Source organism: Anomaloglossus baeobatrachus, chromosome 5, assembly GCF_048569485.1.
Source record: "Anomaloglossus baeobatrachus isolate aAnoBae1 chromosome 5, aAnoBae1.hap1, whole genome shotgun sequence".
NCBI lineage: Eukaryota > Metazoa > Chordata > Amphibia > Anura > Aromobatidae > Anomaloglossus > Anomaloglossus baeobatrachus.
In genome coordinates this window covers 260,801,492-260,814,418 of record NC_134357.1, presented here as the reverse complement: position 1 = coordinate 260,814,418, position 12,927 = coordinate 260,801,492, and the positions used below count along the sequence as shown (strand labels likewise).

Genomic DNA, 12,927 nt, shown 5'->3' with positions numbered 1-12,927 from the left:
GCTTGCCTGGATGGAATCTTGCCCTCTTCCCAGGGGAGCTACGGTGGGTTGTGGCCCGGGGCGCTTGCAACCACCCTGGGCCTCGGTGTCACTCTCTGGAAATGTATTTCTTCCCTCAGTCTGAGGACCGTCCCCGATTGCAGCCTGATCCCTCCACCCGATGTTCTAGTGGAACAGGCCACGAGCTTGAAAGTCTTCTGTGGCCCTGGAATCCCTTCTCTACTGTCTGTGGTGTCACCTTGGCCTAGCTGGGCCCCAGGGTCTCCACCAGGAAGCTTCTCTTTCAGTCACTTTCGCTCCACTCTGCTGAGGTAACTACCTTCCTGTCCTTCTCCTCTCAACCAACTCACTCGTTTCGCGTGTTCTCATGCTTCTTCGGGTCCTGATGGACCCGAGGAAGTGTGAGAACACGCGAAACGGCTGTCGTCCATGAGGGGGCCCTGCTGTCAACTCTGCTCCTGCTTTTTTACCTGCACCATGAATAAATAAAGTCTTTTTTACTGGACGCTGGTGAGTGCTGCCCTATCTCTATTGTTGGACTCTATCCAGGAACTTTTTTTGCTTGGGGGATAAGCACCACTTGCCCAGTGTATGTGGAGGATTACCGTCTGCCGTCTACAAAAGCAATACGGCTGATTCCCAGGGGTGGGTAGCTGCGGCAATTTCTGTTGATTGATCTGCATCAACCAACTCACTAACTCACTTCTTGCTAACTCCAACTAACTGACCTTGAACTTCCTGTCTCTGCTCTTACTTTCTGTTGGCTCCTCCCACCTTCCCTGTTGCTAGGCCCCACCCTCTGGGAGAAGAGATGGGTCTTACGGCCCCCCAGCATGCAGCAAGGGGGTAGCTGCCACTATTCCCGGTCCCAAAATATGCCTAACAATAGGTGTAGTGTGAATTTGCCTGTGAGCCAGCGTTTACCCCTGTCCTTACCTAGGATGGGACATCACATCTCTGGCTGAGATGCAATGTCTCTGTGGCGACGGAAGCCTCAGGGGCGCCACACTTCCACTGTACATAAATGAACTGTACTGCATGTGTGCTGGATTCCGTTTCTGTCAAAAGGACGCAAATGTGAAACTGGCCTAAAAGCTGTTTTTGGTGTTGCAGCTCAGTCCCTTTTACTTCTATTAAGTAAGATGCAAAACCAGGCAAGGAGACAAGGGGAACGAACTATTACCGCTCAAAAAATATGTCCTATTTTCCTAATTCCTAGACAAACCAATTAAGGCTGGTTTCACACTACGTTTATTTAACATGCGTCAGGAACGTTTTTTTTTCTGCAAAAGCGGATCCTGCTTTTACAGCAAAAAACTCATGCAAACGCATCTGTTATTTTGCAGGATCCTGTCACTGGATGTTTAGGGGCGGGCATTGGAGTCATGTGATCAGCTGCAGACGCTGGTAACCAAGGTAAACATCGGGCTTGGATACCCGATATTTATCTTGGTTACGAGTGTCTGTGTGTCGCCCTGGGCAAGCCAGGGGACACAGGTCACAACACCACCACACCCCACACTCCAGGTAGGCACATCTGCTAACCAGAAATCCTTGTTGCCTTCCTCCAGGAGTCTGTTGATGCACACCAGGGGGTGGGCCAGGCGGTTGGCTCCGCCCACCAAGGAGCTCACAACTCTGGAGGCAGGAAGTTACCAGGCAGAAAGCTCAGGGAGGAGGAAGTGGAAGGAGTGAGAAGGCCCAGGCAGGGCAAGTGTGAGGAGCTAAAGTGAGAGTTAACAGAGAAGGAAAGAAAAGGAGTAAAGGAGGAAAGCAAGAAGTGGTGACAGCGCAGAGAGCGTGCAAAGCCTGAGAGCCCAGCTGTGTGTAGGGCTAGAACAGCAAGGTCAGCGACGGCGGTGACTGTTCGGAGGGGGACCGTTTGGAAGTTCCTGGAAGGACCCCGTTGGCTGTGTGCCCGGTGGTCTGGAGCAGTGTTCCGAAGGACAGTCAGCACCAGGGCAGGGGCCTCTCGGACCCCGGCAAGGCTAGGAGTCGCCAAATTTGCCGAATCCGTCAGTGAAGGGGACGTAGATCCCCCAGCAACCAAGTCCCGATTGACGGCAACAGCCCGACCATTACCGGGGAGACACCGCCACCGCCAGGGCACCAGTTTCCCCAGGGCCAGCGCCTGCGGGCAAAGTGTAGAGCTCCTCCGGCCCAGATTGCAGTCGGGGAGCGGGTAACCGGAGGGAATCCACCGCTACCATCAGTCAACACAGGTGCAAGGAAGAGAGACATCACCGTCACCTACCGGGAGTGCAGGTGCAGCCGTCTGTGGGACCGTCCTACCAGCCGTTTGGTTTACCGTACAAACTGTGTCCAAGTCTCAGGCTGAGTGAGTACCACAGTGCCGCAAGGCACAGCGCTGCCCCCGCGTCCCTGCGCCCTCCAGGCCCTACACTTCACATCTCTTCACTGGGCCCCGGGATCACCAACCCCTACCCACGGAGGGGCAACACAACACCTGGCTGCTCCGCATCACCATCCCCGGGACCCCCACACTGAGCAGCGGTGGTGCAATCACCACAACCGTGGGTGGCGTCACGAACTATAACAATCCCCACACCCAACAAACACCCCCCTTTCACTCACGGGCGAGGAGTGCCGCTCGAGACACCCCGGGATCTGGCCCACAGCTCGAGCCACCACTGAGCAGCTGCCGGACCCGAGCAGAAGGGGTGAGCGCGGTGTGCTGACACCCTCCTCCCCGCCCGCGACAACTTGGCGTCACGAACAGGATCTTACCGCTCTGCCGTCTGGTAGAGGTGCGCCTTGTTACCGCCGGAGGTATCCGGCAGAAAAATTTCAGAAGCCGCCATCTTTGGCGCGAAAAGTTCCCGCTCGAGCGTCTTCTCGAGCAGTAGAGGCGCGAAGGCCAAAACCCCGCCCCGAGAGAGGAGGGGCCGGAAAGAGCTAAGGGGGACGCGATGGCGGCTGGCCGCATGTGAGCGCGGCTCTGGAAGCAGGGACGCCAGGACCCTGCGGCCATTTACTGGTTCCTGGAAGAGGCCGCTGCTAAAGATGCTGAGTCCGGCCAACAACACCGTGGTCCCCGCGCCCGGCATGGCGGCGTGGGTGGAAGTCCGGATCGCCCAGCTAAGCAGCCGTCTGCAGGTCCGCATGCAGCTCCTCCTGGAGGAGTGGGAGGCCGACATGGTGGAAGTGGTGGCTGCTGTGTGGAGATGCGAGGTGGAGGAAGATTTGGAGGAACGGGTAAGAGACCCACGTCCCTGTATTCCCGAGGGATCGGCCGCTGCGGCTGAGGGGCCCGGCCTACACCCGTTCACCCTGCTGCCTCTCCCGCTACCCACGTTAGCTGCTGCTGCCCCGCCACTAGGCCCGCTACCACCACCACCGGTAGCGGTACCCTGCCAATCCGCCCCGGCGGACAGACCTGCAGCAGAAGATCATGACCACCCTGAACCGCTTCTATGGAAGAAGCCAAAGGCTGAGCCCGTCAGCAAAGATGCACCGGAGGCACGGTGGGGATGCAGCTGCCAGGAGGCAGAGGAGGCCATGTCACAGCGGGGTCCCTCATTACTGAAGGTGCCGGTCGTAGCCGACACGGAGGGACTCTGGCTGGGTCCGTCCCCCGCACACGCTGAACCGGAGCAAACAGAAAGTACTCCCGGCTGGGAGCGGCGGCAACAGCAGCTGCGCAGGGAGATCGATGCCCGAGAGGGGTGTAGAGCGGATGTGCATGCCCGCATGTATATGGAAGAAGATCGCCTGCAGCGAGCTACCATTGGGGTCCAGAGCGGTGCACCGTGTGAAGGTGGCACTAGAGCCCACGAGTGAGAATGGACTGCTGAGCCGCAAAAGGCAGCGGAGTGCCGCTGCACAGTCCCCGTTGGGACCACCTGTTTGTTTGAAAGTTTTGAAATGATAAGTGAAATTACCGAAGAAGTCACCTGATTTGTTGTTGATTTGCAACCGGCTGGAGCCGGCACCGTTGTCCCCGTGGGGACCGTTAAAAGTTTATTGCATGGGAACTAGCAATGGACAAGCCCGTGAACTCTGCAGGGCAACCACAAACGTTAGTGGCTTGTAAATATGTTGGGTACCGTTACCGTTTCCGCAGGCCGCCTCCGGAGAGGCAGGTTGGAGGGAGGGCCCTGAGCAGAGCAGGCCAGGGCCCAGCCACCAAAGGAACCGGTGGCTACCCTCTGGAGGGAAGGACAGATCCCGCTCGGGTACCGTGTGCTGGACTGTGGGTCAAGGGGTGCTGCCTGGGTTTTAGGGGCAGCATCAGGGCCAGGTTACTTGGGTGGGAGAGAGCGGAAACCGTGACCGTACACCGTTGAAACGTTAAAAGTAAAATGTGCCTCCCGTCTTGGGAAGAGTTATTGAAATGTATGTTATGTTTAACCCTGTTATCCCCTTTTTACAGAAAAATAAAACCGGTGTAGGACGGCAGCCCGCGGACGGTCTGCATTTTGCTAAGGGGGAATGTGTCGCCCTGGGCAAGCCAGGGGACACAGGTCACAACACCACCACACCCCACACTCCAGGTAGGCACATCTGCTAACCAGAAATCCTTGTTGCCTTCCTCCAGGAGTCTGTTGATGCACACCAGGGGGTGGGCCAGGCGGTTGGCTCCGCCCACCAAGGAGCTCACAACTCTGGAGGCAGGAAGTTACCAGGCAGAAAGCTCAGGGAGGAGGAAGTGGAAGGAGTGAGAAGGCCCAGGCAGGGCAAGTGTGAGGAGCTAAAGTGAGAGTTAACAGAGAAGGAAAGAAAAGGAGTAAAGGAGGAAAGCAAGAAGTGGTGACAGCGCAGAGAGCGTGCAAAGCCTGAGAGCCCAGCTGTGTGTAGGGCTAGAACAGCAAGGTCAGCGACGGCGGTGACTGTTCGGAGGGGGACCGTTTGGAAGTTCCTGGAAGGACCCCGTTGGCTGTGTGCCCGGTGGTCTGGAGCAGTGTTCCGAAGGACAGTCAGCACCAGGGCAGGGGCCTCTCGGACCCCGGCAAGGCTAGGAGTCGCCAAATTTGCCGAATCCGTCAGTGAAGGGGACGTAGATCCCCCAGCAACCAAGTCCCGATTGACGGCAACAGCCCGACCATTACCGGGGAGACACCGCCGCCGCCAGGGCACCAGTTTCCCCAGGGCCAGCGCCTGCGGGCAAAGTGTAGAGCTCCTCCGGCCCAGATTGCAGTCGGGGAGCGGGTAACCGGAGGGAATCCACCGCTACCATCAGTCAACACAGGTGCAAGGAAGAGAGACATCACCGTCACCTACCGGGAGTGCAGGTGCAGCCGTCTGTGGGACCGTCCTACCAGCCGTTTGGTTTACCGTACAAACTGTGTCCAAGTCTCAGGCTGAGTGAGTACCACAGTGCCGCAAGGCACAGCGCTGCCCCCGCGTCCCTGCGCCCTCCAGGCCCTACACTTCACATCTCTTCACTGGGCCCCGGGATCACCAACCCCTACCCACGGAGGGGCAACACAACACCTGGCTGCTCCGCATCACCATCCCCGGGACCCCCACACTGAGCAGCCGTGGTGCAATCACCACAACCGTGGGTGGTGTCACGAACTATAACAATCCCCACACCCAACAAACACCCCCCTTTCACTCACGGGCGAGGAGTGCCGCTCGAGACACCCCGGGATCCGGCCCACAGCTCGAGCCACCACTGAGCAGCTGCCGGACCCGAGCAGAAGGGGTGAGCGCGGTGTGCTGACACCCTCCTCCCCGCCCGCGACATCTGCAGCTGCTAGGAGCCGGGCTCCCTGCACACGTAACCAACGTAAACATCGGGTAACTAAGATAAGTGGTTACCCGATATTTACCTTGGTTACGAGTGTCCGCAGCTCTCAGGTGGGAGAGAGAGGGAGGGGAGGAAGGGGGAAAGACATAGGGAGGGTGAGGGAGGGAGGAGGAGAGAGACAGATCATGCGAGACTGGTTCTGTGCATGCTCAGTAGAGCAAGCAGGATCCTGTCTATCAGCACGCCAGCGTTCACCTGCGTTTGCGTGCTGTTTAGTCAGGATCCGGTGACATGCAGTATTTGGACGCAGCTCAAAAACGCTACAAGTAGCGTTTTTGAAAGATGTTAAAAAACTGCAAGTCGCTGGATCCTCACTATAACGCAGGTAAACGCAGGTGAACGCATGTTAACGCGAGTCCATTGCAAATGCATTGAAGTGAAAACGCATTTGCACTGGATCCGTTTTTCCGCTAAAAAAACGTTATGGACGGATGTTAAATAAACGTAGTGTGAAACCAGCCTAAGATGGCAAAGGCCCCTTATTAATAGACCTGCAGTGTTAGTAGTGTGTTTTCAACGATCCCTTATACATATGGTTTACCCTTGTAGTGTTATGCTTAGCATCGTTTCTTAAAAATAATTAGATTAATTTATCATTTTTGTGCTTTTATGTCTTAATTATTACATTTTGCAGGGTGTCAACCATCACTGACTGATGTGCTGCAAGAAATCAGCTCCAAACATGGCAGCCAAATGCATACCACAAGTAATCTGTTATATATGAGAGATGGGATAGAGAGTGAAGACCTGGAGAAAATGAGCCAAATAAGGTACATAGTGTAGTATGTGTGTATCATGGGTAGTAGTGTGGGGAACTGATACTGGCCCAGGTGCCAATTGTGATGACAATTAAACAATGGTTGTGCTTTGAATTGTTTCTGTGTCATCTGCATGTAAAGTCATGGCCAAACATTTTGGCACCCTTCAAATTGTTCCAGAAAATGAAGTTTTCTCCCAGAAAATTATTGCAATTACACATGTTTTGTTAGGGTAAGTTCACACAGTGCGTTTTTCGCGGCGTTTTTGCGCGCTTTTCGGGTGCGTTTTTGGCCTCAAAACTGCATGACTTTGCTTACCCAGCAAAGTCTATGAGTTTTCATTTTTGCTGTCCGCACACAACTTTTTTTTTAAGCTGCGTTTTTGAGCTTTAAAAAAAAAATGGACATGTCAATTTTTTCCTGCGTTTTTCTGCATTTTCCCCCCATGCAATGCATTGGAAAAACGCAGAAAAACGCAGAGATCAAAAACGCAGCAAAACGCACGCAAAAATGCACCAAATCGTGGCAAAAACGCATGCGTTTTTTGCCGCAGGTGCGTTTGTGCGTTTTTAGCGGCCAAAAACGTACAAAAACACAGCGTCAAAAAAAACGCAACGTGTGCACATAGCCTTATACACATGTTTATTTCCCTTGTGTGTAATTGGATTACCACAAAAAAAACATAGAAAAAAAGCAAACTGGACATACTTTAATTTCATATAAAACCCCAAAAATGGACTAGGCAAAAATGTTGGCACCTTTCCAAAATTGTGGGTAAACAACTTTAATTCAAGCATGTGATGCTCTTTCAAACTCACCTGTGGCAAGTAATAAGTTTGGGCAATATTAAAATCCCACCTAAAACAAGATAAAAGGGGGGGAAGTTGGCTCAATCTTTGCATTGTGTGTCTGTGAGTGCCACAGTAAGCATGGAGAACAGAAAACGGAAATTAGAACTGAGAATTTGAGAACCAAAATTGTTGAAAAATATCAACAGTATCATGTCAAGATGTGACTGCAGGTGTCACGCCAGGTACGAGAGGAGTTCCAGCGAGCAGCACAACACAAAGAGATCACCAGGTTAGCAATACAACAGAAGGCCCTGGCACTAGGCAGAGGGGAGCAGGGTCACTTCCTTACATTCACCTGAGGCTGATCGCAGCACTCCCTAATGTCCCTAGACAGGTCCTATCCCATGTATGCTGTCACGAGCCTAGGCTCTCAACTCACCCTGACTAGGAAAGACCAGCAAGATGCTAGTCTTATCATTGCAATAAGACAACACGAAGAAGGTAAGACAAACAGGTGGGAAAAGAAACAACAAATAACACTCCACAGCTTCTCCAGCAGGCACTCCAGAAGCAACACCTCAGCTTCTCAAGAGACTAGCTCCTTCAAAGTGGATGGCATAGGTATGAGCAATAGCTGGCATAGGGAGGAGTTAGGAGCAGTTATTTACGGCAAAAGGGAGTAGCTGCGGCTAAGGTTACAACTGCCTGTTATATCACTGCAGGATAGAAAACAACCTTAACCCCTTCAGTGCCGGATTAAATTAAATATGCTCTAACTGAGGGTAAATGACGACCAGGCACTAAATTGGATCTGCGATCTACAATACCCTATGACCTTCTGATCCCATATCCCCCCGAGATTACATTAGGCCATGACACACTCGTGACATATCATGGGGCGGCACAGTGGCTCAGTGGTTAGCACTGCAGCCTTGCAGTGCTGGGGTCCTGGGTTCTAGTCCCACTAAGGACACCATCTGCAAGGAGTTTGTATGTCCTCCCTGTGTAAAAAACATACTGATAGGGAATTTAGATTGTGAGCCCCAATGGGGACAGTGTTGCCAATGTATGTAAAGCGCTGTGGAATTAATAGCGCTATATAAATGAATAAATATTCTTATATATTATTATATTATATCATGGTTACAAGTCCATCTCCACAGATCTTGATGTTCCTTTGTCCATTGTGTGCAACGTAAACAAGAAGCTTATAATCCATGGCATTGTAGCTAATCTTCATGGATGTGGATGGCAGAGAGAAATTGATGGCAGAGAAGCAGCCCAAATTAAGTTCTAAAGAAATTCAAGCTGTCCTGCAAGCTCAGGGTGCATAATGGTCAGTGTGACCTATCCATTGACATTTGAATGAAATTAAACGCTATGGCAGGAGACCCAGGAGGACTCCACTGCTGACACAGAGACATAAAAAAGCTAGACTTCAGTTTATCAAAATGTATGTGAGTAGGCCAAAATCATTCTGGGAAAGCAACTTGTACACAGATGAGACCAAGATAAAGCTTTTTAATAAAGCACATCATTCTACTGTTTACCAAAAACAGAATGAGTTGCATAATATACCTCTATATGCTAACCATCCCAGTAAGGGGAGGACCACACCATAAATACTTCACTAACAACTTTCCAAAAGGAAAACAAAAAAGGTGCTCAAGTCCAATTTAAATATCCCCTGAAGAAAAAGTGAAACGCATGTAGGGACGAGGACATCCAGGCTCCATTACCCACTTCACAGTTTAGCAAACGGATATTACTGGCCAGTCTTATTAGGGCTATTACCAATTGTCCAATTGTATGCTTCACATATAGTCACTAATTAGGTGGAATTAATTGTTTTCCACTTTATACAATTATTAGCCAGCACCTAGTCCCTTTGGAGGTAACACATATGTATACTACAGTATTAGCATTAATGTGCATTTTTTTGTTATTAGACACACTGGACACTATATGCTTACATAATAGCTATAGCTACTTTATCCTATCTTATATTAATGAGCTCTATATAAACATCTTATGATTAGATTGTTGGTTCTAATTATAATTGTACTGGAATTATAATATGAATACTGTGTACTTTTGCTAGTTGGTTGTATATGCACAATTATAACTGTATTGCTATCCACTATTATTATTGTGGTTATTGGATAGTCCTTGTGTCTTTACCTACCCCAGTTTAAATTTTAATGTAATCACATCATTTTAAACAAATTGTTAATAACATTTTTTTATTATTGGGCCTGAGCACCTTTTTTGTTTTCATTTTGGAAAGTGGTTAGCGAAAACAGAATGAGGCCAACAAAGAAAGGAACATAGTACCTATAATCAAACATGGTGGAGGTTCAATGGTTCAATGATGTTTTGGGGTTGTTGTGCTGACTGTGGCATTGGGTGCCTTGATTGTGTGCAAGTAATCATGAAATCTGAGGATTACCAAAGGATTTTGGGTCGCAACGTATTGCCCAGTATCAGAAAGCTGGGTTTTCTTCCAAGGTCAGGGACATAAAGCAAGACAATGACCCCAAGCATAGTTCAAGAAGCACCCAGGAACAGATGGAAACAAAACACTGGAGAGTTTTGAAATGGCAGCAATGAGTCCAGATCTAAATCCCATTGAGCACCTGTGGAGAGATCTTAAAATTGCTGTTGGTAGAAGGCACCTTCAAATATGAGAGACCTGGAGCAGTTTGCAAAAGAAAAGTGCTCCAAAATTGCAATTGAGAGGTGTAAGAAGCTTGTTAAAGGGAAGGTGTCGCGGTCTTTTATTTTTGTGTTAAAAATAGTGATTATGAAATCCAAGTATTTTTAATACAAAATTAAAATCGCAGCTTATTTAGTTTTCATTTAATTCTAATTTTACTGGAGGCACTGGTGGCTGCCATGCTGGATTTGCTGTGTATGTAACGACTCACTGCTTTATGGCATAGACTCTGATAGTCATAATCCGACCCCTAGGTTTATTACAGATCTCCCTGCTGTTGCCTGGACGCGCCCCCTGGGCTGTCCAGATCACAGCAGAGGGAGGAGATCAGCGCCATCTTTCTGCAGCTCACAGCGGTCATGCTGTGTGCTGAACTTTTCCCCCTGTCACCCGTTCTGCCCGTGGGGAGTAGTGTACCGGTGCCCCTCCCCCCGCCGCCGATGCTACCATCTCTGATAATACCCCCACGCTCTCCCCCCATGGCCTGTCACCTGTCGGCCTGTGTGTGTAGTTTACGGCTCCCCTCCTTCCCCGGCCGCAGCGTGCGTGCTTGTGTGTGTGTTTTGCAGAGCATTTTGCGTGTGTGCTGGCAGAGCAATATGTGTGCGTGCTTGTGTGTGTGTTGGAGAGCATTTTGCGTGTGTGCTGGCAGAGAAATGTGTGTGTGTGCTTGTGTGTGTGTTGCAGAGCATTTTGCGTGTGTGCTGGCAGAGCAATGTGTGTGCGTGCTTGTGTGTGTGTGTATGTTGCAGAGCATTTTGCGTGAGAGAGAGAGAGCGATTCTGTAGGATTTCAGTAGCTGCTTCCCCTAGTGTTTAACAGTGGAAAATATCAAACTTTTTAATTTTTTTTTTTTAGATTTTGCACAATTAAAAACAAATAATATTATTTAAACAAAACATTTAAACATTATTACTTTACATTTTTTCAGTAATTGAATTTTTTTTTTTTGACGATACCTTCCCTTTAATGGTTATAGGAAGCGATTAGTTGAGGGTGCCAACAATTTTGTCCATCCCATTTTGAGGGATTTGTGTGAAATTTGTATCCAATTGGCCTTTTTTTCTCTGTTTTCTTTGTGTTGATCTAATACACACAAAGAAAATAAACATGTGTATGACAAAACATGACTCTCAGTTCTTTTAAACCATTTTTGACAAAACGTGTAATTCCAATACTTTTCTGCAAGAAATACTTCATTTTCTGGAACAATTTAAGAGGTGCCAACACGAACAAAATCTACTGTTGTTGTAATTGATACCCCCTCTCCTCCAAAACATCAGCCAAATTTATCTTCTCCAATTAATTACTAACTTAGAAATTGGAATAAAAAATGAAAAAAAAAAAGTTACAATTAAGTGAGATTTTAAACTGGCATGAGTGAAATTGTCACCACATCTATGGCCAATTAAACATGTACTTACCCTTAAAAATGAAAACTTCATAATTATAATTAGGGATGAGCGAATGTATTCGCCACTATTCGGTATCCTACGACTAATGGGGTATTCGAGCTATTCGCTAGCCGACGAATAAAACTGTATCCGCTCCGATACATTCATTTTCGTTTCTGACTTTCTGGCTCCTGTTTTCCAGCCAATGAACATTTCTGATGTTGCTTGCCCTCACAGTAACGCCGCAGCCATCTTTGTTGTGGTCTTACTGTGATTGGCTTAGCTGCACAGCTACATAGGGGCTATATTACGCAGAGGCCATTTTGTGAACACGCAGTCATTGTGAGCTGGTGGTGCAGATAGACTGCACTGTGTGCGGGAGAGCGTTTATACAGCCAAATAATAATAGTCCTTGTAAGGGCTGAAGATAGTGTGCATTAGCTGCCAGCAGCTGTGTAATTCGTAGAGCCAGCTATAGGGTCAGTGTTACTGCATTGCTTTGTTAGGTGAGAGCCGTTCCTGCCATGGGCGTACCCAGCAGTAGTGGGCCGATGCCTGTAGTGGGCCGCTCTCTGCTGTCACCACCACGCTCCTCAGCAGTGTGTGTGTGTGCCGCCCCCACGCCAGCCAGCGGGCTGCTCGGATCCGGATTCACGGTGTGGCTCGAGGGATTCTACCGGACCCGGGGGTCGCACGGACACGTCAACTAAAGGGCACGTATTTGTACGGGCTTGTGTAGTAGGTTGTCTGTGACTCCACCCACGGTGTGTGGTGATATGTAGCACCATCGCTGCTGTTGTGGGAACTCCCGGGGCGATGGTTTGGCAGCTTGGTGTTAACCCCTCTGTGGGCAGGGATGGATGTCCCGGGGCCCAATGTCTCTATGCTGAGGAGGCTGATTGCAGGGGCCGGCGCACCTGGCCAGGCCGAGGGTGTTACTCACAGTCAGAATACAGTACACGAGTCCTGTGGTAAACCAAGGTGATGGTGGCCGGTTCCACAGACGGGTGTATCCTGATCCCACACACGGGCTGGTAACTGTAGTCTTTCTCCTCTGCACTCTTTTGTAGAAACGTAGATTTCCCGGTCTGGAACGCGGGAGTCCGCTCCCGGTAATATGGTTGGGAGCCATGCCCGTCTGGCGCTGACCCGTGGGATCTACAGGCCCTGGCGATGGCCCTATCCCTATCGGTGAGTGGTTGTCTACTTTTCGGGACTTAGGTGGGACAGGACCTATAATCCTGCCCTCAATCGGTTAATTAGCTAGGCCGTAGGTGCCAGTCCTGGCTTCAGGGTCTGAGTACCCCCCTTTGTGCATACGGTTTCCAGTTGGGTCCCCGGTGTCGGTACCGGCGGGCTCCTACCCTGTCCCAGTCCACCTCTGCCACCTAGCCAGGACATCAGGGCCCCTTACCCCTGACACCTGTCAGTCAGCTTGTCCTCTCACTTCAGACTCTCAAACTAAACAGTCGTCTTTTCCCGCCCCGGGCTCTCC

General features: G+C 50.2%; 1 protein-coding gene across 1 annotated transcript in view; it reads left to right on the top strand.

Moving 5' to 3' along the window:
* Positions 1-367: 367 nt before the first annotated feature.
* The window catches only part of LOC142312727 (glycine N-acyltransferase-like), an 83,501-nt gene continuing 70,941 nt past the window's right edge, over positions 368-12,927 (top strand). The window contains exons 1-2 of the mRNA XM_075351715.1: positions 368-401; positions 6,408-6,543. Of these exons, the coding sequence (XP_075207830.1) occupies positions 368-401; positions 6,408-6,543 (170 nt within the window). The remainder of the gene's footprint in view (positions 402-6,407; positions 6,544-12,927) is intronic.